This window comes from Panthera pardus, unplaced genomic scaffold (assembly GCF_024362965.1).
Source record: "Panthera pardus isolate Hobbes unplaced genomic scaffold, ASM2436296v1 HiC_scaffold_1, whole genome shotgun sequence".
Taxonomy (NCBI): Eukaryota; Metazoa; Chordata; class Mammalia; order Carnivora; family Felidae; genus Panthera; species Panthera pardus.
In genome coordinates this window covers 20,496,628-20,521,724 of record NW_026526654.1, presented here as the reverse complement: position 1 = coordinate 20,521,724, position 25,097 = coordinate 20,496,628, and the positions used below count along the sequence as shown (strand labels likewise).

The window sequence follows — 25,097 nt, the reverse complement described above, 5'->3', positions numbered from 1 at the left end:
AAGCAGGCTCCAGGCTCTGAGCTGTCAGTATAGAGCCTGACATGGGGCTCGAACTCAAGAACAGTGAGATCATGCCCTGAGCTGAAGTCGGCCACTTAACTGACTGAGCCACCCGCGTCCCCCTAAACATATAACATTCTTTAAACCCCTTTGAAAAACTGAAAAATTGGTATTCACAATGGCTGGATTTAAGAACACTATAATGTAAGCCATATTGTTAAGCAAATGGGTGAATATAAATTTAGTCTAACATCCTAGCAAACCAACACTTTTTACCAACCTTCTTAGGAGTTAAATGTTTGGCCGGCCAGCCAGCCAGATGTCATACCCTCACAGGCTGGGCATATCATCCAGATGAAGAGCAGTGGGACCAAATCTGTTTGCCAAATCTGTCCAGAGGAGGGCAACTCAGCAGTGAGAGGAAGTTGAATCTGTATCCATAGGCTTTCAGAGAGACAGCTATTAGAACTAGGAGTGTTAGAAGACCAAGCACTTAGGAAATACAGTAACCATCCTGAGACATTTATAGGACTGCCCCATGGCCATGCTTACACAAAAGCAGGGAAGTCACTTGCCAAGAGGACAGAAGGACATACTGCCCTGGACAGAGCTTCTTGGGGGTAACTTTGAAGACCCCTCCCAACTCTTTTTTTTTTAACATTTTATTTATCTTTGAGAGACAGAGAGAGACAGTGTGAGCCAGGGAGGGGCACAAAGAGAGGGAGACAGACCCCTCCCAACTCTAAGACTGATTCTCTGTGATTCTTACTCTAGGACCTCAGTTACTGATCGTGTTTACAAAATAGAAGAAAGAATCTGTCATACTTAAGAATGTGGCACCTGCTTCTTACTGCAAGAACCTAACAGACATGGAAAAAAACAGCGTTGGTGTGTGTGTCGGTGTGTGTGCATGTGAGAGAGAGAGAGATAGATGGGGAGAGAGAGAGAGCATAGGCAGGGCAAGCAGATTTCCCCATCTGACTCTCTAGGTAATCTTCCCAGATAGGGCAGCTGTTCCGTGCCCACCCTACCCTAGGAACTCTGAGGGCTTCAACTCATGGTTGGACTTGAATGAGTTTATCTCCTCTACCTGGTTATGGAGACAAGACTAATATGCCTAAGATGACAGAGAAACCAGGGGACATTCTGGAGCTCTTTTTCCTCACAGTCTTCATTCTTTCATTTTCCTCCCTATCCCTTGCTCTCCTTTCTTTAAAAAAAAAAAAAAAAAAAAAAAAAAAATTAACTCACTATCTGTATGTCACTGCCTTAATCACAACCACTTCCATTCAAAAATGCACACAACCTGGTGTTCGCTTCAGCAGCACATATACTAAAATTGGAACGATACAGAGAAGACTAGCAAGTCCCTGTATAAGGATGACACACAGATGTGTGAAGCACTCCCTATTTTTATGTCCTCAGTCCTGGCATGCCTCCGGAGCTGAAGGTCCACTCCAGTTCCTCCCATCAAGGCTGGGTGCCTCATGGCTACAAGGTTTCTCCTTCCTCTATGGTACTCTCTATACTTTTCCCCTCCTCCCAATCAAAGCTCTGGCATGGGAACAAAAAATGCATACAACCCGAAAAAAGATCAAAACCTCTTGCTCCATCCTGCCTTCTTAGGCAAACAGCACCAAAGTAGCATTTGTTGCCAAAATACATTAAATGTGGCTTGAAAAATCAGCTTATACACAGTCCAAATTTAAATCTTTAAAATCATCCTCTTCCCTAGACCAAAACAGCAACAGATGGGTAAAGGAAGAAACGGAATGTGGTCACATTTTATACCAGCAGTATAGACCTTTTCAGATTGCAGTAAGTCATTTGCCATCCACAACCTGTGGTCTTCCATTCCTGCTGAGGCACGGATTCAAGATTCTGGGTTTGGGGTTTCTGAGTTGGAACAAAAACATTTAGCAGGTGGCTGTATATTTATTTTTTTTTAATCAGGCAGTGGTGAGTCTGGTACCCTGAAGACCACAGCACCCATAGGCAAGTAGACTCTAGATATTTAATATCTGATTTCATTCAAAATGAAAGTTCTAAGATTGGACAGGTAGACAGGCTGGCTCCCACTATCTGTGAGTAAATTTGGCCCCTTCGGGGATTCTCCTTAATGCCAGGAGACCAGCTCCCTGTGTTTTCTTTTCAGTTTGGCATTGCGGAACATAAGAACCACGAGACACACTCCCTGTTACCATTTGGGTATAGTCCTGGTATGAGGACACTGGGTTATCGAAAACAGGTCAAGCTAGTATGAGCTCAGAACCAACCCCAAGTGAGTGGGCACCAGGAAATGGGAGTTTAAATTTGAGGTCCTTTTTTAAAAAGTAGGTTTTGTATACACATTAAAATGAGCATGTATTTTTTTTTAAATCTAACATTTATTAACCATTTATATTACACCATTTTGAATCCTCACCAATCCCTGAGTCGGACATTATTATCATCCCCATTTTTCAGATGAGGAAACCGAGGCACAGTGAGGTTAAGGAACTGCCCAGTCCCTTACAGAGCCAGTTATTGGCACAGCTGGAACATAGATTTGCTGGATCCAGAGCTGGTTTAAAGGGAGACCGTGAGAGTTGGAATTTCATGGCCGGTCCTTTGGAGCCTAAATGAGCGTGTAATTTGACCTAGCATTTGCTCTTCTAGGATGTATCCTAAGGGAATATTCAGACAAGTGCTCTGAAATGAATGTTCTGGGATATTCGTTACAGCTTTGTGTGTAATCTTTTCAATATCAGGGCAAATGTCACCTCCTCAAAGAAGCTGTTTTGCTGCCCTACTCAAGTACCAATGCCCCCTAGCATGCTATCCTAGTACTAAATTCTGTTCTCTTGATAGCTCTTTCCACAGCCTGCAATTGTTTATTGGTTTACTCATTTATTAGTTGCTTTCCTAACTGGAATGTAAGTTCCATGTAGGCAGGGACCTGTTATCTCCATTACCTAAAATAGTACCTGGCACATAAACAGTATTCAGTAAATATGTGTTGGAAAAAATGAAAGCAGTAATAGCAAAACATTGGGGAAATTTAAACTCTGGGTCATTAGGGGATTGGTTAGGTAAATTATGGTATATCTATGCAATAGAATACTGTGCAGTCATAACAAATGATTGTGGAGATTTTCTCCTTCATAGAGATGTACTCTGCCTATTGTTGGGTGAAAAAAGCAGGGGAAGCATGTGTATTATGATCCCTGTACTGGTCAGGGCTCCTGGTAGCCAACCACAGAATCTACTCTATTAAGTTAGAGCAGAAAACAAAATGGTTTATTATAGGCTACTAGGTAAGTCACAGACCTATGCGATGCAAGGAGGGATTCCACAGACAGGGCCCAGGATTGGGACCGTGACACTTGAGTTCTGCATCACCTCCACTGCTGACTCTCTGTGCAGTCTCTGAAAAAGTTAACTCTTGTAACCTCCATGTTCTTCAGGCAAACATGGATAATAAAACCTGCCCTGTCTACCCCTCAGGACTGCTGTGAGAGCAAATGAGATGCAGGCCCTTTGAAAAGTTAAAAAATGCACTCCATCAGGTGGAGCTGGCTGGCTCAGTTAAGAGCATGTGACTCTTGACTTCGGGGTCATGAGTTTGAGCCCCACGTTGTGAATGGAGATTATTTTTTTAAGTAGATAAATAAATGGAAAAACCAATAGGGTATATAAAAAAAAAGAAAAGTTAAAAAAAGAACTGTGTAACATTTATATCACTATTCCAAAAGACAAGAAATAACAAGTGTTGGCAAAGATGTGGAGAAAGAAACTTTTGTGCACTGTTGGTAGGAATGTAAATTGGTACAGCCACTGTGGAAACCAGTAAAGAGGGTCCTCAAAAAAATTAAAAATAGAAATACCATATAATCCAATAATTCCACTAATAAATTTGGGTATTTACCCAAAGAAAACAAAAACACTTATTTGAAAAGATACATACATTTCTGTTTATTGCAGCATTATTTACAATATAGAAACATGGAAACAACCTAAGTGTCCATTGATAGATGAATAGATAAAGAAGATAAGTGTGTGCATATGTGTGTGTGTGTACACACACACACACACACACACACATACACAATTGAATATTACACAGCCATAAAAAAGATGAGATCATGACATTTGTGACATGGATGGCCCCAGATGGTATTATGTGCTAAGTTAAAGTCAGACTGAGGGGCGCCTGGGTGGCTCAGTCGGTTAAGTGTCCAACTTCAGCTCAGGTCACGATCTCACGGTCCGTGAGTTCGAGCCCCGCGTCGGGCTCTGGGCTGATGGCCCAGAGCCTGGAGCCTGCTTCCGGTTCTGTGTCTCCCTCTCTCTCTGCCCCTCCCCCGTTCATGCTCTGTCTCTCTCTGTCTCAAAAATAAATAAACGTTAAAAAAAATAATAATTAAATAAATAAATAAATAAGTCAGACTGAGAAAGATAAATACCATATGACTTCACACATATGTGGAATCTGAAAAAAAATGAATAAATGAAAAGCAGAATCAGACCTGTAAATAGAACAAACTGATGGTTGCCAGAGGGAAGAGGAGTTGGGGATGGGCAAAATGGGTAAAGGGGAGTGGGAGATACAGGCTTCCAGTTCTGGAATGAATAAGTCACAGGAATAAAAGGCATAGCACAAGAAATACGGTCAATGATATTGTAATAGTGTATGGGTGACAGGTGGCAGCCACACTTGTGGTGATAATGTATAGAGAAGCTGAATCACTATGTTGTACACCTGAAACTAATGTAGCATTACGTGTCAACTATGCTAAAATCTGAAGAAAAAAAGTTTACATCCTTGCTATCCAGTGATTCTGAATGTGTGAATGTACATACTTCCTTCCAAAGCCATATTAGTCAGCACTAGGATGCCACTGGTCCTCTCCACTTACCAACGGCACATCACTCTAAGCATTAAATTGCACGTGGCAGTGACACGTGGCAGTGGTCTGGACAAGAAGTCTGATAATTTTGGCAGTTGTTTTTGCTAAGCTTGTCCTAAAATTGCTTTCCACGTGCCTTCAGCCACTCTCCCCGTGGGCTGACCTCCGCTTCAGGCCTGTCCTTTTCTCAAGGCTCACTAAGCTTGCCATCTGCAGGGAGCATGCAGTTCTCATCTCTGAGATCTGCACTGTCTAGCATCAAAGCTCAAAGTCTTCCCTAAGCAGCATCCCAAGGGCTAACCTCTGGAGCATTGGTGTTCAAAGTCACTGTCAACCAACACTTCATGCATGATTTGGGCAACTGACTAAGTATATATTGAAGGCTGGATTCAATAAGTTTTTAAATTTCCTTATTCTATTTTTTGCATATTTTTATATTTAAAAAAATGGTTCTCATTGCCCCCCTATCGTGTGGGAAAAACAGTATTGTGATATAACAGGGCATTTCAACAAGGTACTAACATTGTTAAGAAGGACTTTGATGTTCCTGAAACCAGGCATGTGTTGCAAGGTGGGATGATGTTCCCAGTTCCTGTATGTACGTCCAGAAGCTTTTCCTGGCAGAGCTTTTAGCCCCTGAGACTTTCATCTTCATCTAGCACGAAGGATACAATTTGATCCTGACGCATGGAGTATAGAAGCTGCGGAACGTCCACACAATCTGTTATGCTAAATCACACCTGGTGTCTGCACAGAGAAGGCTCTGGCAAGCTTCCTCGCCGCTGGGACCGAGGCCTCTGACTCTGACGCCAAAACATGGCAGTGTTGCAAGGAGCCTTCTGAGAGCCTGGCTCGCCGGCATGGTAAATTAACCTGCTTGTTCTCACGTTAAATACTTTATGAAAATTTACTGGGCAATAAAAGAGGGAAGAAAACCCAAGTGGCTCCACACTGAGCCTGCCTGGCACCGGTGAAGGAATGAAGCTGCTGAGAAACTCCACGTGAAGAGCTGGCAAGAAGCAAGGTGGACAACACAATGAAAATGAAGTGTGGTGTGGGCCACTGCATTGTTTTAGTAGTATTTTCTCAAGGAAGACATTGAATCGTAGGAGAGCTGGTGTTGGTACGCTAGGTAAGAGGACCCTGGGCTCTGCCACTTTCTCCTTGGGACCCATTTTCAGAGGAATTATGGCATGCCCCCATAGACCGCAAAGAGAAACCTCCTCCCATGTGGCTCAGTCCTTGAGAAGGGCCCTTTGCTGTAACCAAACCATGTTCTCAAAGGGCAGAATGTGCCTGTTTAAAAATAAAATGTTCTAATGGCCATTATCATCCTCCATTCTTCAATTTTCCACATTAGATTCTTCTTCTCTTTTCCTTGTTGATTTTAGAACAAAAATAAGATGATGAAGAGTAGAATGGAGAAGTTCTACTCCCTAAAATACCTAAAAATTTGGGGGCATGTGGCTGGCTTGGTTGGTGAAGCATATCACTCTTGAATTCGGGGTTGTGAGTTCGAGCCCTACATTGGGTGTAGAGATTACTTAAAAATAAATCTAAGGGGTGGCTGGGTGGCTCAGTCAGTTAAGTGTCTGACTCTTGATTTTGGCTCAGGTCACCATCTCGTGGTTCTTGGGTTCAGGCCTCATGTTGGGCTCTGCGCTGACAGCATGGAGTCTGCTTTGGATCCTCTGTCTCCCTCTCTCCCTGCCCCTCCCCCGCTCGTTCATTCTCTCCCTGTCTCTCAAAATAAATAAAATTTAAATAAATAAATCTTAAAAATAATAATATTAAAATAAAATACCTGTAAATTTGCCACCTAAAAGAAACAAAGCCTTTTTAACTATCACTTTCTTTGGGAAACAATTAGGAAGCAAGACAAACAACAACAATGAACCATGAAAATGAAATGATTAGTTACTATAAAATGAAGTGTGACTATGTATTTGAAGAACAGAAATCAAAATCCACAAAGATGGAACAAGCTGATAATACTAGGCAGGGGATTTTAAAATTCCTTTTCATTTTAAAGCCGCACCGACATTGAAAGGAGTTTGTGAGAATAATGGTCCGGTTTAGCATGCGGCAAGAAATATTTCCTTGTGTTTGATTTCTGCCATCACAGAGCTTATCTAGTTACCTGATTTCTTCATTCATGGCTGCCAGGAAGACTAATTAACACTACGGAAGCTAAAGAATCCTATTTGCTCTGCCACAGAGTAAAGCTTCTTCCCCCAAAATGTGAAGCCAGGGCCTTGCACCTGCTGAAATTCCCGTTAGTTTGGTTTGTTGAATTGCAAGGCTGTTTGTGCCTTATCATTAGACATTTATACTCTATCTGTAAGCTTTTATAACCTCCTACTTATGGAGACAAGATTCTTTGTGTCAGCACCTTAGAGAAGTGTTGCTGAAGCAGTTGGCACACAGACAGGAATTTCCCAGCAGCACCATCGGCATGGCGGAGCTCCTGTACAACCTACCTTAGTGCAGCCTCGCAGACAAGTGGGCTCCATTCACCTCCAAAATTGGTGACGGGCAGGAAAACAGATGTTTTCCCACATAGAAGTGAAGCTTTCACTTTTTAAGAAAACTCATTCTTAATACTTAGAGGACAGTTTGGATTAGTTATACTAGAAGTGTATCTCAGGTGGGCTTGTAACCTGAAGGAAGTCATCAGCCAAAACAGTTGTGAGCATCACAGTAAAACTGCTCCGGCCTGGACAGGTGACATGGCTGTTACCTGATGTATCTGAAACCCTGGCAGGGCCGCCTCATTACATCATGAACCAATCACTCTCGACTTACCCTTAAAAAAGAATGAAAGGCCCGCAGACCCTGCCCCAGGTGGGTGGGTGGTCGGTCCATGGCACCTGTGGCAAATGGCAGTGTTTTCGTCCTTATAATGCAGAAAGGTAGGTGCAGAGTCCTTTGATGACTTGGTTCCTTTTCGCTTGTTTGCTTTCATTCTCCCACGCAGACTGCAACCCAGCAGGAGGGCTTTTAAACCCAAACAGTTAATTACCTTCTCTAACCCAGAGAAGTGGGGAAACACAAATCCAGCGAGTTGAGAGGGAGAGGGCAGCTTTGCTTGGGGCTGTGTTTTACACCAGGTGGGAAGGGAGCCACCTTCGCCATCCACAGGGCAGAGGGAGACCAATTAGAAGGCAAAAGGGAGGGAGGCAGGCCTCATTCCCACTCCTTGTGTACTTTACATTTCCTTTTCAGACAAGAAAATGCACTGTACTGCACCTGCACTGCACTCTTCAGATCAGAGGCCTGTGTAAACACACCCACCCCAAAGACAAAATTGAGTAGCTTCAGGACTAGAGGCCCTCTGGAGATAAAAGCATGTGCTTCACGCTCAGGAGATGGAGACATAGCCCGTGGGCAGAGCAGGCTCGGGCAGGGAGCTTCTCCACGGAACACTCAGGGGGCGGCGGGGGTGGACCTTCCCCCAGTCCAGGCCTAAGCACTAGCAGCTTCCGCTATGGAGAGTGTTTTCTCAACTGAACTCCAAGTCTTGTTCCACCACCCCCAACACCCTTGCCTCCCTCAAAGGGGGACCAAATACAAGGACTTAGCCCTTGTATTCCTAAATTGGGGCTCACCCCTGCCCACCTGGGAATCTCTGGTCTTTCTGTCCATCTCCTGGTGCCAGCCCCTTCCCTACCTAACCTCATACGTACTGACCATCTGCCTCTGTATTCGCTCACTGTTCCTGCCTCTGCCTTCTGCCCTTTCCTGGCTCTCTGCTGGGTGCTGCCCTCTCCTCAGCACCTAATGAGATCCCCAACTTCCCTGCCCTCTGTCTGAGCCTGAAGCTCCCCCTCCTGCCTCTAATCCTTTCTAAGTCCTGTTGTCTGTTCCACTGACTTTAACTGTTTTACTTCTCATTCTGTGGGTCTTTCATTGCCACAACTAGATGACACCTTCCTCTGTTGATTTATATATCAATATAAAGTTATTTATATACCTTTCCCTATCCCTCCACACCTGTTCCCAGCACCCAGCACAGTAGATAGCATTTGATTGATCCCTCTCCTACTGGTTAAAAAGTTTTAAATGTACCAGACCAGAGACATCAGATAGAATCTGGGGATAGTATTCAGGAAATTTTCTTTTCAGAATCACAAACGATCTTAAAGAAGAGGACAAATCCTATCAGTTATCTAAATGTTTTCAAGTATCTAGATGTTTGGCCTTAAGTACATAAAACACCTAACGAGTGATGATGTCGTTCAGATTTCCTCTGGATCCTTTGCATCACGTAGACATGGGTAGTGGCCCCCTTAGGAGAAAGCATGTCGAAGCACCCTGTTCCTCTACTCACAGATTGTCCTGCCTAGAGCCAGTCTCATGGCTCCTGGTGCCTCTGCTGCCCTGCTAGAAAACAGAAATTATGACACTGCCCCTCTGAGGCTGTGAGACCAAGTGATGAGTGAGAACAACGAAAATAGTAAGAGTGGGAAGACTCCACAGCTCCACAGACAAATCTGAGCATGGCAGTTGTTATTCACAAGGAGAAAGGCAACACATGCCTTTAGTAGGTAAATTGTCTTTTTTAAAAGTTGTGTGCAGGGTCGCCTGGGGGGCTCAGTCAGTTGGGCATCCGACTTTGGCTCAGGTCATGATCTCACAGTTTCTGAGTTTGAGCCCTGTGTTGGGCTCTATGCTGACGGCTCAGAGCCTGGAGCCTGCCTCGGATTCTGGGTCTCCCTCTCTCTCTGCCCCTCCCCTGCTAGTGTTCTGTCTCTCGAAAATAAATAAATGTAAAAAAAATCTTTTTTTTAAAGTTGTGTGCAAAGTGTACCTCAAAGCCACACTACCAGGGGTGCCTGGGTGGCTTAGTCCATTGGGCATCCGACTCCTGATTTCTGCTCAGGTCACGATCTCACGGTTTGAGTTTGAGCCCCACATCAGGCTCTGTTCTGACAGCATGCTTGGGATTCTCTCTTCCTTCCTCTCTCTCTGCGCCTCTCCCACTCATGCTCTCTCTCTCAAAATAAATAAATAAACATTTTTTTTGAAAGATCATAGGGGTGCCTGGGTGGCTTAGTTAAGCATCTGACTTCAGCTCAGGTCATGATCTCATGGTTTGTAGGTTCAAGCCCTACATCAGGCTTTCTGCTGTCAGCACAGAGCCCACTTTGGGTGGGAGCTCTCTGTCCCTCCCCCGCTCACTGACTCTCTTTCTCAAAAAGAAATAAACATCTTTAATTAATTAATTTTTTAAAAGACCATAACAAGTGTTGGTAAGGATATAGAGCAATTGGAACCTTCATATACTTCTGATTGGAATGTAAATTGACACAGCCACTTTGGAAATAGTTACTAGTTCCTCAGAAGATTAGACATAGATAGAGTTGCCTTATAATCCAGTAGTTCTCCTATCTCCTAGGCATGTACCCAAGAGAAATGAAAACAGATAACCACACAAAAACTTGTACATGAATGTTCATAGCAGCATTTCTCCTAATAGCCAAAAGCCAAAACCAAATGTTCATTAACTGATAATAGATACATTCTAAGTGGTATATCCATACAATGGAATATTATTTGGCAATAAGGAAGTACTGATACATGCTACAATATGATGAACCTTGAAACATTGTACTAGGCAAGGAAACTAGTCTCAAAAGATCACATATTGCATGATTCCATTCACATAAAATGCCCAGAATAAGCAAATCTACAGAGAAACAAGGTAGATTCATGGTTGCCTAGAGCTGGGAAGGTTGGGGGAATCTGGGAGTAACTGCTGAAGAGTATGGAGTTTCTTTTTGGAATGATAAAAAAAAATTTTTTTTAGTTTATTTGTATTTATTTTGAGAGACAGCAAGCAGGGGAGGGACAGAGAGATAGGGAAAGACAATCTCAAGCAGGCTCCACACTGTCAGCACAGAGCCTGACTCAGGGCTCAGACTCACAAACCATGAGATCATGACCTGAGCTGAAGTTGGACGCTCAACCAAGTAAGCAACCCAGGCACCCCAATGATTCAATTCTATACATTACATTACTCAGTGCTTATCAAAATGGACTCTTTCTTGATCCCCTTTATCTGGCTTCACCATCCACCTCCCTTCAGGCAACCACCAGTTTGTTCTCTGTATTTAAGAGTCTGCTTTTTCCAACCGACACATGACAAAATGCTCAACATCACTCATCGTCAGGGAAATACAAATCAAAACCACACTGAGATACCACCTCACACCTGTCAGAATGGCTAACATTAACATAGACAACAACAGATGTTTACGAGGATGCGGAGAAAGAGGATCTCTTTTGCACTGCTGGTGGGAATGCAAACTGGTGCAGCCACTCTGGAAAACAGTATGGAGGTTCCTCAAAAAATTAAAAATAGAACTACCCTACGACCCATCAATTGCACTACTAGGTATTTATCCAAGGGATACAGGTATGCTGTTTGGAAGGGGCACATGCACCCCAATGTTTATAGCAGCACTACCGACAATAGCCAAAGTATAGAAAGAGCCCATATGTCCATCGGTGGATGAATGGGTAAAGAAGATGTGGTATATACACACAATGGAGTACTACTTGGCAATCAAAAAAATAAAAATAAAATCTGGCCATTTGCAACTATGTGGATGGAACTAGGGGGTATTATGCTAAGTGAAATTAGTCTGTCAGAGAAAGACAAATATCATGTGACTTCACTCATGAGGACTGTAGGACACAGAACAGATTAACACAAGGGAAGGGAAGCAAAAATAATATAAAGACAGAAGGACAAAACATAAGAGACCCTTAAATATGGAGAACAAACAGAGGGTACTGGAGGGGTTGTGGGAGAGGGGATGGTCTAAATGGGTAAGGGGCATTAAGGAATCTACTGAAATCATTGTTGCACTATATGTTAACTAACTTGGATGTAAAATTTTTAAAGTAATAAAATAATAAATAATAAAGTAGTTAAAAAAAGTCTGCTTTTTGTCTCTCTTTTTGTTAATTTGTTTCTTAACTTCTACATACGAGTGAAATCATATAGTATAAGTCATTAACTAGTTTTTAACATTTTATTGTGGAAATAGTCTAATACAGATGGTCTCCAACTTATGATGGTTCGATTTAGGATTTTTCTACTTTACAATGGTGCAAAAGTAATACACCTTCAGTAGCAACTGCACTTTAAATTTTGAATTTGGATCTTCCCTGTGCCAGCAATAGGCAGTAAGATCCTCTGTCATGGGAGTGCCTGAGTGGCTCAGTCAGTTAATTGTCCCTCCAACTTTGGCTCAGGTCATGATCTCACGGTTGGTGAGTTTAAACCCTGCATCGGGCTGTCTGCTGTCAGCCAGGAGCCTGCTTCAGCTCCTCTGTCTCCCTCTCTCTCTACCTCTCCCCAGCTCATGCTCTCTCTCTCTCTCAAAGATAAACATTAAGAAAGAAAAAAGATCCTCTTTCATAATACTGGGCAGCAGCAGGGTGCCTCAGCTCCATCAGCTACATGAGCCCAGGTAAACAACCAATAAATACACTGACCACCATTTGTACCATACAACCACTGTTAGGTGTTCCCTGGTGGTCTAGTGGTTAGGATTTGGCACTCTCTCCCACACAACCACTGTTTTTCACTTTCAGTACAATATTCAATAAATTAGATGAGGGGCACCTGGGGGTTCAGTCAGTTAAGTGTCCAACTCTTGGTTTCAGCCCAGGTCATGATCTCGTGGTTCATGAGTTTGAGCCCTTCATCGGGCTCCATGCTGGCAGCACAAGCCTGCTTGGGATTCTCTGTCTCTCCCTCTCTCTCTGCCCCTCTCCCTCATGCACGCATGCATTCTCTCTTAAAGTAAATAAACTTTGTTCGTTCTTTGAATTTTGACAAACGTGTAGGCCTGTATGACTTAAAGCCATTGTTTTAATATTTTAAAAAACATTTTTAATTGTTCAGAGACCTTCAAAATAACGTGGGTCTCAAACTCATGACCCTGAAATGAAGAACTTCATATTCTACCAACTAAGCCAGTCAGGCGCCCCTCCTAAACTTGTGTTTTAATTCATCTTTCATAATTAACACATCAGAGACTTTGCTCTACCAAAATCTATATTTTCAGAATAAACAGAGTGCCTACAATTGTAATAATCTGTGGGATAAGTCAATGAGTGAAAAATTTTTCACTTTTTTTATTGTGGTAGTAGTATACATAACAAAATTTACCATCTTAACCATTTTTAAGTGTACTATTCAGTTGTTACTGATGCATTCACATTGTTGTGCAACCATTACCACCATCCATCCCTATAACTCTTTTCATCTTGTAAAACTGAAACCCTGTACTCATTAAAACTAACTCCCATTCCCTCCTCCCCCCAGCACCTGGCAACCACTATTCTATTTTCTGACTACTCTAAGTACCTCATTTAAGTGGAATCACATAGTAGTTGTCTTTCTGTGACTGGCTTATTTCACTTACCCTAATGTCCTCAAGGTTCATCCATATTGTAGCATATGTCAGAATTTCCCCTGTTTTTAAAGTTGAATAATATTCCATTGTGTGTATATATGCACACCACATTTTGCTTATCCATTCTCTTGTCAATGGACATTTAGCTTGCTTCCACATTTTAGCAATTAAGAATGCTGCTGTACACATAGGTGTACAAATAATCTCTTTAAGACCCTGCCTTCAGTGCTTTGGGATATATACCCAGAAGTGGAATTGTTGGATCATATGGTAATTCTATTTTTAATTTTTTGAGGAACGGCCATACTGTTTTCTATAGAGGCTGTACCATTTACATTCCCACTGAAAGCACACTAGGGTTCCAATTTATCCACATCCTCACCAACACTTGTTTTTTTCTGTTTTTTTTTTTTTTTCTAGTAGCCATCCTAATGGGTATGAAGTGGTATTTCATTGTAGTTTTGATTTGCATTTCTCTAATTATCCATGGTGTTGAGCATTTTTTTCGTGAGCTTATTGGCCATTTGTATATCTTCTTTGGAAAAATGTCTATTCAACTCCTTTGACCGCTTTTTGAATTGTGTTGATTTTTGTTGTTGTTGAGTTTTAGGAGATCTGTATATATTCTAGATATTGATCCTTTATCAGTTATATGATTTGCAAATATTTTCTCCCCTTCTGTGCATTGCCTTTTCTCTGTTTATATCAAGTGTCTCTTGATGTACAAATATTTTTTAATTTTCATGAAGTCAAATTTCCTTTTTTCTTTTGTTACCCTGCCTTTGGTGTTGTCAGTGAATGAAATTTTAAACCAGTTATTTCGTGGTATATTCAATATTGTTGTAGATTTTCTTTTTTTCAAAAATAAGCAAACCAAGATTTCTTTTTCATGTGGAAAAAACAATGGGATAGAAAACAGTATCACCTTCCTAAAGAAATGCTACCCAGGTTGTACTAATTAATGAGAATTTCTTTGCCTTTTGTCCAATGCAGTCACTACAACAGGCTCTGTGATCATAATAAATTTTTATGCATTTATAAGAAAAATACAATAACATAGTTTACTAATGACCTGTTTTAGTCAGAAGCACTTCCTTTTTAAAAGTATAAATGTATAGGGGCACCTGGGTGGCTCAGTTGGTTAAGCTTCTGACTTCAACTCAGGTCATGGTCTCACGGTTTGTGGGTTCAAGCCCCATATCGGGCTCTGTGCTGACAGCTCAGAGCCTGGAGCCTGCTTCAGATTCTGTGTCTTCCTCTCTCTCTGCCCCTCCCTTGCTCACATGGTGTCTGTCTCTCTCTCTAAAAAAATAAATAAACATTAAAAATATGTATATATAAATATATAATAGAAGTTATATGAAAAAGGAGATCCTTAAATGGAAAGTTCACTCTGAATTTGTATTTTAAACCAAACCTCAAAATTTTCAAAACATTTTTCATGTACCTAGTGATACCAAGGCCCAAAGTTTATTTCACTCCATGCCTGTGGCATCATTTTACAAATTAGATAAAACGGAAATCATATGGACAGATTCAGAAAAGATAGAATTCACTAGTGTTTTTGAATATGTGGCATGGCAGTGTGCCTTTTGTACAATTAAATAATGAAATATTAATTGCACATTTTTCAAAATCACAAAGGTTATATGTCTCCCTGAAATCTAGAAAGTATTTCTTTCTATTTCTTTATTTCTGTTTCTTCGTATTTCTTCATTACCAAATCTGGGTTCGGCAGCACAGCTTTCTCACGGCTCCTGTTGCATCAAGGGTCATCTTTGTGATTTCCTCTGAAAACGACTATACATTAACATACAAGGTTTGAGTGGGGGATGGAAAAGGGAAAGGTGTTAATTCAGATGTTATGAAACTGTGATAATGCCATTATTTAAGGCACTTATTTGGGTATGTTTATACTTTGTAGTTTTATAAATAAACCCAAGGGGCTCCTCCTGGTTGTCACAATCCTCCTTGAATCTCGTATCCTGTCTGTCTCTTCCTATCCGACAGTAGAATTGATGCCGCTCTAATCCCTGGAAGTTTGGAACTAATGAACTGACTGCTGAGCTGCCGCCACGGAGCTTGGTCCCAAACTATACTGTACTTCACACTCGATTTATTCTCCAGATGGCGAGACTGTGCCGCCCTGCCGCGAGGGACCACCTCTTCCACTGGAGTGTAAAAGTGGACGGATGTTGTTTTCTTTGCAGATTTGATCATTCTGAGCTAGAAACTTGCGAGGATGATTAGTTATTAGCTTTAATGGGTGCCAATTGAACCAACTGCACGCATATTTTCTCCTTTAATTTTGGAGTCTGCAGGTCTTGGCGATGGTTGATTTATCCGCTTTCTTACGTCACTGGAGCGTGTCTCTTCCCCAGGTGATAAGAACCGAGTCTCTGAAATCATAGCACGCCTTGGTTCCTGGCCCAGACAGAGTCACATAATACGGTGGCTTATGTATAAGGACAAGTTTATTAGCCACTGGTCCACTGCACTGAGCAGCCCATGGCACGAAATATCGATTGAATGTGGGAAGTTTGGTGACACCACTTTTTATTTAGAACAGGGGCCGATGAAAATTCTGATCTGTGCCTACTTTCTTTGTGACCTCTGTGGAGCCCACCTCTGGAATCACATACTACAGAACACACTATGGTAATTAGTCTCTGCAAAGATCTGACGTAACTGTTGATAAAGGCTTTAATTCCATTCCTTATTCTGTTTTTTTTCCCTCCAGGTTTTCAGATTTTAGAGGAACAAGTTCATCCTACATTAAGAAAAATCATACCAAGGCCATTCTGTAGTGTTAACACATTTAGAATGCAGTTCCTTCTCAACCTCATTTTGAACAACCCATTTTGCTACCAGAATGTAAGACACCCTTCCCCGCAAAAAAAAAAAAAGGTCTTTTTTGAGTGGCCTCTTTTTGCTTTAATTTCCTCTTCCTTCTTTTTGCCAGGGAACATTACCTCCCAATCATGTCAGCAAATCACCTTCTGAGAAGGTGGTGTCTGCCAGGCCGTATCTTACTAATCCCCCGAATGAGATGGAAATTGGAAGGATGGTCAGGGCCAAATAGCAGGCAAAGAAAAAGAGAACCAAAGTGTGAAGGGAGCGAGGTGATGCAAAGGAGAGAGCTGTAACAGAGAGAGATTGGTATCAAGGGGAGAGAGAGAAGGAGGGAGAGAACAGAATGAACAAAATTTCTTTCTTTTCACAACTGGGTGGACTGTGGCTCTCTCTAGCTGAGCACCCAGAACTAAACTTAATTGTTCTTAGAAACTGCCTTCCTCTCACCCAGCAGATGGCATGGGTGTGTTTGCTAGCACAGTAACATATTTCACCATTAAAGCACCAAAAAGAAAAAAAAAAATCAACATACTTGTTGGTTGGTATAAATTCAGTGAGGTTGTTGGATATTTTGGGATACATAGCAGAGGGATGCACACTCAGTTTATGTAAATTACAACAAGCAACAGCCTGTTAATAAGGATGTTGTGTGGCAATATACCTCCAAAGCCATCATCTTTTTCTGGAAAGGTACAGAATGATGAAGTGGAAAGCACTTGTCTTAATTCTGAGCAAAAAAAAAAAAAAAAAAAAAAATCTAATAAAATGCTGACTATTCACTATTCATTATTATAATGTGAAAAGTACTAATCAGATTATGCCTAAAATTGGAATTAGGTATTTCATTTGCAGCCAATTTCACAAGGGTTGAATTTTACTAAGTAAACCAGAATGTGCTGAAACCATGGCAATCTGACTTTAGATAAAAATCACGAACAGGTTTAGCACACGAGCTTTGAACAAACAGTCTCCTTCTAATCCAAATGAAACAACAAAACAGCTTAGAGGTCAGATTTTATTTGACACCTACATGAACAGTTTAGGAAGTTGATGTTGCCAGGCTTCCGTCACCTTGAGCACACATGCAGATTAAAGTAGAGAGTGTGGATGATGATTCAAGTAACTCACATTTTTAAATGCATTTCAGGCTAAATGATCTAGTTAGTTCCCTTCCATTTTCCATTCACTCGGTCCCAGTAGGCCCTTTAGAAGCCCAACCTGCTATTGAAAGAAACCCTGGAAATTGAAATATTTACAAGCTGCAGCAATCCTGAGTTTGTAGCTGTTCAGGCTACATGGAGCATAACGCATTTTAGGTTCTCTGAGGCCATGGATCTAAACACACACACACTGCCAAAGAGCTGAAGGCATTTCTCCCGACAGCTCAAGGTGTCCTTAGAACCATGATGCTGAGCTCACTTCCGCTCTTCACCTGCAGCATTTTCCTGTTTAATGAACAGGACTTCCTATTTAATGAATGGAACAAGGCATGGGGGGGCAAGTGGATGAGTTTTATAGCTGTGGAACAGCCAAAGGCATGACGTGGAACCAGGCCACTGTTGGCTCCATCATCCCTCACTTTAGCTAGTGTGAGCTCTCTTGCTTTTGTCTAAGCTTGGCCTAATTATCAGCAGTCAGGGCTCTGTAAATCAGGGCTCCACAGAGCTGTCCTAAACTGGTCTCCGTACTCTGTTTCCAACTGACCTGACAACTCTAAGCCACTGTTTCCTCACACTGTTTAACTCAGACCACATTTGGAAGCCTTCCCTCCTCTTACTCGGTCGTAGACCTACATCCGTCTGCTTTAAATCTACTGTCCTGGCTTGTCTTGTTGATTAGACTTAGACCCAATATTGGCTCTAATAATTCTTTTTTTTTTTTTTTTTGTCTCCACTTTGGTTTGCTATTTTCCCAGATAAGTATTGCTGTTCAAATGGCTGTATATTGTTAAGACTTTTTTTTTTAACAACATTCATCAGCAGTGAGAAGCTTTAAAGTTTTATTAGTATCATAAAAACCCTTCCCAAATGAAACTACTTTTGATAAGTGTTCATTCTGACAATGAGAATTTGTTGAGGGCTGTTGGCAAGTTGGAGGAATTTGTTTTTGAAACTGAAATTGGCAGGAAGTAATGACCCCAAGTGCTTTCTTTCTCTTAACTCCAACCCCCAGCCCTCAATGTGCTCCTTTCTCTCCCCACCCCCTTCCCCACCTTCAACACCCGAACTCAGAGGCAATAAATAACATGTTTGGTTTCATACAGTTTTTCTAAGGACAATTCATACACTGAAACAGGCTTCAACCTTTCAGCTTTTCCTAACTATGGAGTATAGACTGTCAACTCAGAAAAAAATGTATTTGTCTTCCACTTCATGAGGGGATTTCTTGGTGATATGATTGCCTTACATCTGAATAAGTTGGAGCTTTTTTGTACTGTGGAATGTCATTTTCCTATAAGTGCCTTCTTAATTGAATGTCAAAATTCAACTCAGTTGCAAAAAAATTTTGAGTTAAAAACATGATGCATATGGAAAGAGGAAAACAAATCCTTATTTTTTCCCTAATGTGACTATGCCAACAGATGAGACTACAATTATCCAAATGTTATGTAGTTCCTTATATTTATTAAACGAGAAAATGCAGGTAGAAAACTGAACCATGCCTAGAGCTTAGTAAATGCTCAATAAATGTTATGTATTAATTATTTCACCTTTCAAGTTGGGAAGAAATGCTAATGAGAAAGAGGACAGTATTATTTAGAAGTGCACCAAGAGTGCTTGGGTGGCTAGTCAGTTAAGCGTCCAACTTCAGCTCAGGTCATGATCTCACAGCTCATGGGTTGAAGCCCTGTGTCAAGCTTGCTGCTGTCAGTGCAGAGCCTGCTTTGGATCTTTTGTCCCCACACCCCTCTCTGCCCCTTTCCCGCTTGCACTCTCTCAAAAATAAATAAATCTTTAAAAAAGAAAAAAGAAGTGCACCAGTATGCATTACAGTGGCTGTCATCTCTGTTATAGTCATCTTGAATGAAGTCTGGAAATCAATCACTTGTCTGTCAGATCGGACAACTTGCTTCCAATACCATTTATGTGCTAGACAGGAAATGTGTAGATACAATCATGGTGCTCAGACTCTGAATCCATATAGCAGACTTACGGTCAGTAGGACTGTGTTTCCTCTCAGTGATAAATAAACTTAAGAGATACATTTTATCGACACTTACAGAATGAAGCTCGATCGAGAATAGTAAAAACTCTTGAAGACTTTGATCTGGGCCCAACTGAAAAGTGTGTGAGGGTCAACTCGGTGTCCAGCGGTCTGGCCGAAGAAGACCTGGAGATCCTCCTGCAATCCCGGGTCCTTCCTTCTAGCCTGATGCTGCCAAAGGTCGAAGGTCCTGAAGAAATCCAGTGGGTGAGTAGCTAATGCTTTGCTTTAATTAAAGACTCAGGAGCAGCTATGAAGGAGTAGCAGAAAGGAAGGATTTGGGTGCTGCAGATTTTGAAAACACGTACACGGAACAGAGAAAAAGGGAGCTGAGGAAAAGAGGGGAGTGCAAGAGACTATTGCCTTCACACAAGGGGAGCCTGGCTTTACCCAGCGTGTTCAGAGGAACAACTCCGCTCTTGGGATGATGCTTCTGCACCCTACTCAGATTTGCGGCTTGGACAGGACAGCCTCCTCAGTCTTTGGAATCTAGCTTTTGCCTGAGAATTGGATCACACCTCACACCCTGCCAGGCCCTAACCTCCACCTGAAAGAGCAGGGAAATAAATGGCTGTTACCCAGGTTCATTTGAAGTCTTCATACACAGCGAAAGCACATTAGCCACGAATGAAAAAATGACCCTAGAGGAGGAGAGGGAAAGGTCACTCCTGAGGGCAACTAGAGGAATAAACAGGAAGCTTTTAACTAGTGGTTTTAATTAGCACAGATATTATTTCCTGAACAGCTCTCCAGTTCGTCCTTTTTTAAATTGCTGACAGGTGTGTTTGTGTTTCACGACAGACTTTTCAGCCAATAAAAACCTGGCATGTCAAATTACTTAAGAAAACTTTGAAATGGGCCTAATTATACTATGATTGTTTTAATTGTTAAAGTAGGGGGAAGCTAGATTTTATTTAGGAGTTGCTATGATTTTGCAGATCTCTGCTGAATAAAATAACTGTCCATTGTGCCCCTCCAGGGCAGACAGGCTGTGACTCATCAGTGCTGGAAGCTTGGTAAGGGCATGTGGACAGTGGTGATTTTAAAGCCACATCTGGGATTATCTCTAAGGCTGTGGCTGCAAATACAGCAATACAATGAATAGTTGTAACACCTGAGAAAACCATTCCCTTTTCTAATGCACGTAGATGCCTTGGATCTATACTTTCCAATGCTAGAGCCACCTGCCACATGTGGCTCCTGAGCGCTTGAAATGTGGCAAGTCCAAATTGAGATGTGCTATAAGTGTGAAATACACACGGGATTTTGAAGACTTAGGAGCCCTCTCCCCCCAAAAGACTGTAAATTATCTCAATAATTTTTATATTGATCACATGTTGAAATGACTATATGTCAGATTGGGCAATAAACATTATTTTCTTTAAGATTTTTTTTTGTTTTACTCCTGAAACCCATATTACATTATATGTTAACTAACTAGAATTTAAATAAAAATTTGAAAAGAAAAAGAAAAGCAGGCTACAAAAAAAAATGAATAAATAAAAATAAAGAATAAAGTTTTTTTTTTTTAAGTATTCTCTACACCCATCATGGGGCTTGAACTCACAACCCTGAGATCAAGAGTTGCACGCTACACCAGACCAAGCCATCCAGGTGCCCCAGGTTGAATAGACATTATTAAAACCACATTCACCTGTTTCGTTCTACTCTTTTAATGTAGCTACTAGAAAATTTAGAATTACATATGTAGCTGCCATTCGGTTTCTGTTGGACAGCTCCGTGTTGGAGTCTTCTTGAAGACCCACGTTCAAGGACCCATATTTACTGTCTAAACTGGAGTTCGTCTCTCCAAGGTCACCCCTCAGAAGCTGGGAGATACTGGTTATAGTAGGTTACACTCTCTGAGGCCTCCTACCCCATTTGAACATGTCTTAAATGGATTGAAACGGAATCTGAAGCCACTGTTCCCTTTTGGTTTCATAGTTAATGCCTGTTTATCACCATTATTACCCTTCATTTAAGAGACGAGGACCCACCCCAGCCTTCAGCTACAGCTCCTGTTCACTGTTTTAAATCCTTGGATAGAAATAGGATTTCTAGTTAACAGAAGTCTTTTGGGCTGTTTATTTTTTCCTCTCCGTTTGTATTTATGTGAAGCATAAAACCCAGAGCCTGATGCACAACTGAAAGATGGGCTTCCTTGTTTTCTTTTGTGTGAGAATCTCTTGCTGGTCTTTTGTCGCTAGTGTGGGTTCTTGTTTGACTGGCACGGCTTATTGGACTATAACAAGCGTGACTCTGCCTCCTTTGTCGCGGGACAATTCTCCCACAAATCCCGAACAGTGTGCATTCTTCCAACACACTATTGGGTGTGCACTGGAATTGAAAGAATTGCTGAGCCCTGCTACTTCATCTCCTCCCCAATCTCTTTGTGATTTTTTCCCCTTCTTTTCCTCCACCCCCCTCCCCCTTCCCCTCCACCTCACTGAAATGAACACTTTACCAGGCCGGAAACATTTAATCGTCTCCTTTTGAAAAAATTAATTGAAACTTCTCCACTAGTTACCTTTTGTGTCAGTACTTAATGCAATTTTTTAAGAAAGAAGGGGAGGAGGAGAAGGAGAATGGGCTAGAATATTTAATGTTCAAATGCCCCTATTGGCTTAAAAACAAAAAAGCATTAGAGATTTTTTTGTAAGAACAGGAAACATAAAGTATTTAACTAGTTTTAAACTTCATGATTTTCGTAGTTATAACTGTGATCACAAAGAATGGGGCAAGTAATGTTGCAAGTTTCTTCTTCTTCTTTTTTTTTTTTTAATGAGGAAAAAAGTTCCTCCAGTGCATATATAACCCCAGAACCACTAATATTTCATTACCCATTTTCTGGCTTAAATGTGACATAAATTATGTTTTCTTTTCATTTACACGGAATATTATCCATTTTGTCTCCTTCAATTGTAGCCCTCTTTCTTGCTATTTTGGTTGAGTTATTCCTTCCCTTGAAAAGTTACTAAGGAGGTGACGATGATGGTGTCTGAGGAGGGGAGGAGCCGTGGAGCAACTGGGAATAATTCTTCATTACTGAAAGCTGTGATTTATTTTAGCCTAATTGTAAAGTTACTGCAAATTGCTCAAAAGCTTTTTAAAGATCCCAGTGATTAGATTTTTTAGAGGGGGGGGGGGTGCTGCACAAGCAAGGAGGGGGCAGCTAAAAGGGGAAATAACACCTCTAATCCTGCTTCTGGTAAATAGGCTGCCAGCTTTTAAAATGAGTTTCCTTTCTATTAGTCAGAATATTATGCTAAGCCTTAAGCATTAGTTTTTTTATGTTGCCATAGCAGCCCTATTCCTGCAGGGTGGTGACCTCCGATGATTACAGTACAAAGCTTATAGGGTCTTGAAACCCCCTTTGAAGATGAAAAGTCTTTGATGGTTTATATTTATGCAAATCTCTTAGATATGATTTACCCAACTGAGACTGAATGGAGAGATGATTAAAATTCCCTTTTCCTTTGATATCCATTAATGGCTGAATATTCCTTAAATTTAAAATGGATATATATGTTTTCATCTTTATTTACAAAAATATCTTTGTCATACCTGTGTGTGTTTTTTTTTTATCTCCCTACATCTTATTAGATCTAGATAGACATAATAGATTTACAATTTAGAGTGTGGTGGGGTTTTTTTTTTTTCCTTTTGAAAGGGGGGGGTGGTGGTGGTGGAGATCTGTGCAAGAGCTTTTGTATGTTTCCAGATGATAGATTTTGGAATTTGGGCTACCCCACTGGCAGCACAGAGCTAGCTGTGAACTGGTCTCATGGAAAAAATTGGCGAGCTTTGGTCTTCAAAGAATTAAACTTCCTTTTTAAGGTCTTCCTAGGTAAGCTAAAAAATTATGAAGAAAAACCTTCTGAACAAAGGATAATGGTGCTATAATGAATAATGTGGGTGCCACGCAGAAGGCTGCTGAACAGTTACACTGATGTCAGTGCCTGGTCCAAAACAAAAACAGAAAGGCAGGTAGAGCAACACTTTGCTGTTTTGGGGGCCTACCATTTGCATTTAACGACGTGAAGGCTAGAGGTCTTAAGCAAATATGTTTTTAAGAAAAGCATTTAAACTCCAGAATCTCTCTTTCCACTTCTAACTCCTAGGCCTCAAATTACTCCTTTAGGGGGGAAAAAAAAATTAGAATGCTTGAAGTTTTACTATTCAGTTTGGTGGAACTTTGTTACCTTTTTCCTTTGGTCTTTCCTCCTGTTTTTGTTTTGTTTTGTTCTGTTTTAATTCTTTTTTTTTGTGTACGAAATAAGCTGGGATATTACTTCCTTAGGCCAAAGACTTGAATACTACTTTTGTGACTAACATTTTAGTGATTGTACATTTTTTTCCCCTACTAATCACCTATGACACTTTTGGTTTTAGTTTTCAGACAAATTTTCATTCTACTTAAAAGGCCGAAAACTTGAACAACCTATGAATTTAATCCCTTTTGTGGAAACTGCAATGGGTTTGCTCAATTTTAAGGTAAGAAAACATAATGTGACTAATAAGTTAGTATTTTATTTACTACCTAAAGAGAACTTCTGTTCTCTTGACATCTACTTAAACTATTTTTCTAGAAATATTTTTAAAGCAAAGTAAACCTTGAGCACCATTTATTGCCTATAATAATCCAAAATCAGGCTGTGAGCATCTTAGAAGACAAAGAGATTGCTCAAGTAGCAAGGGAAAACTTCCCAGACCTAAATATTTAAATGAAATGTCTATATATTCTTATTTTAATTAAATAAACATATATAAACATATGCTTTGAATTACTATATTTATAGTTGAAATGTACATGAAAATGTATTTTGTTGCCCTTATGAATTAACTTTCAATTATTCTTTTGTATACAATTGCCTTCTATTGGGAAATTTTCTGGCCTCTTTGTAGCAACGTTAGCCATAATGCCTACTATATAAGATTGCTATTTGTAGGTTAGTATACACCAGTAAGTTGTAGTATATTATTTCAGTTTGCCACATTAGAACATAAAGTATTTCCCAGTACACATTCAGGAAGATTAGCTGAGCCAGGGGTTTTCCAGCATTGTTTAAGCTACCTTAAACAATTTGCCTTAACAATTTCATGGCTACCTTGTTTCCTCCCTTTTATCACTGATCATTTAAACTGTTTTCCAAAATATGTCTCCCATTTCACCTGACTTGTTAACATCAATGTAGCACCCCGTTTCAGAGGGCAGGAGAGAAGAAGTCCCTAAAAACAAAGAAAAAAGATAGTTGAACTGCCTTAGATAATATGGGAGTAAACGCTCTGAGAGGAAACTTTGAGACCTACTGGACCTTGCAGGAGGGCCAGGGGGCACATGTTTGGGAGCCGCTTCCAGCCTCATGATCAGCATGTTTACACCACTGACCACAGATTCTTCCAGCCTGCCCCACAGTTCTGAGATACAATCAAAGCATATCCCTTAGATGCAACTAGATTCATACAATGATTGAATTCTAAACTCTGTTGTACCGTTATATGCCATAGTGTACTTAGAGCACTTACAGCCTCTGAAATTAATCAACAGTGTGCTCACCCCATTTTCATGTCTTCCCCACCCACATGCTGAATCTCCACCTTTGTTAATTCAGTTCCAGCTATGACAAATGTTATTAATCTTTATTTTCACATAGAAATATGGAAGTTGCTAATTAATACATCTTGGATGTCTTGTTGCATTTTTATTTTCCCCTCTGGA

At 40.9% G+C, this 25,097-nt stretch overlaps 1 protein-coding gene and 1 non-coding gene across 9 annotated transcripts in view; both read left to right on the top strand.

The window, feature by feature from the left end:
• Positions 1-25,097, top strand: part of CLYBL (citramalyl-CoA lyase) — a 261,270-nt gene that overhangs the window by 195,125 nt on the left and 41,048 nt on the right. For all 8 annotated transcript variants that reach the window (XM_019443994.2, XM_019443995.2, XM_019443993.2 and 5 more), the window contains exons 3-4: positions 19,397-19,585; positions 23,771-23,872. In XM_019443994.2, coding sequence (XP_019299539.1) covers positions 19,397-19,585; positions 23,771-23,872 — 291 coding nt within the window. The remainder of the gene's footprint in view (positions 1-19,396; positions 19,586-23,770; positions 23,873-25,097) is intronic.
• On the top strand, positions 1,310-1,415 carry LOC128776640 (U6 spliceosomal RNA). Its single transcript, XR_008421809.1, has one exon. It is a non-coding gene; the product is annotated as a U6 spliceosomal RNA (small nuclear RNA).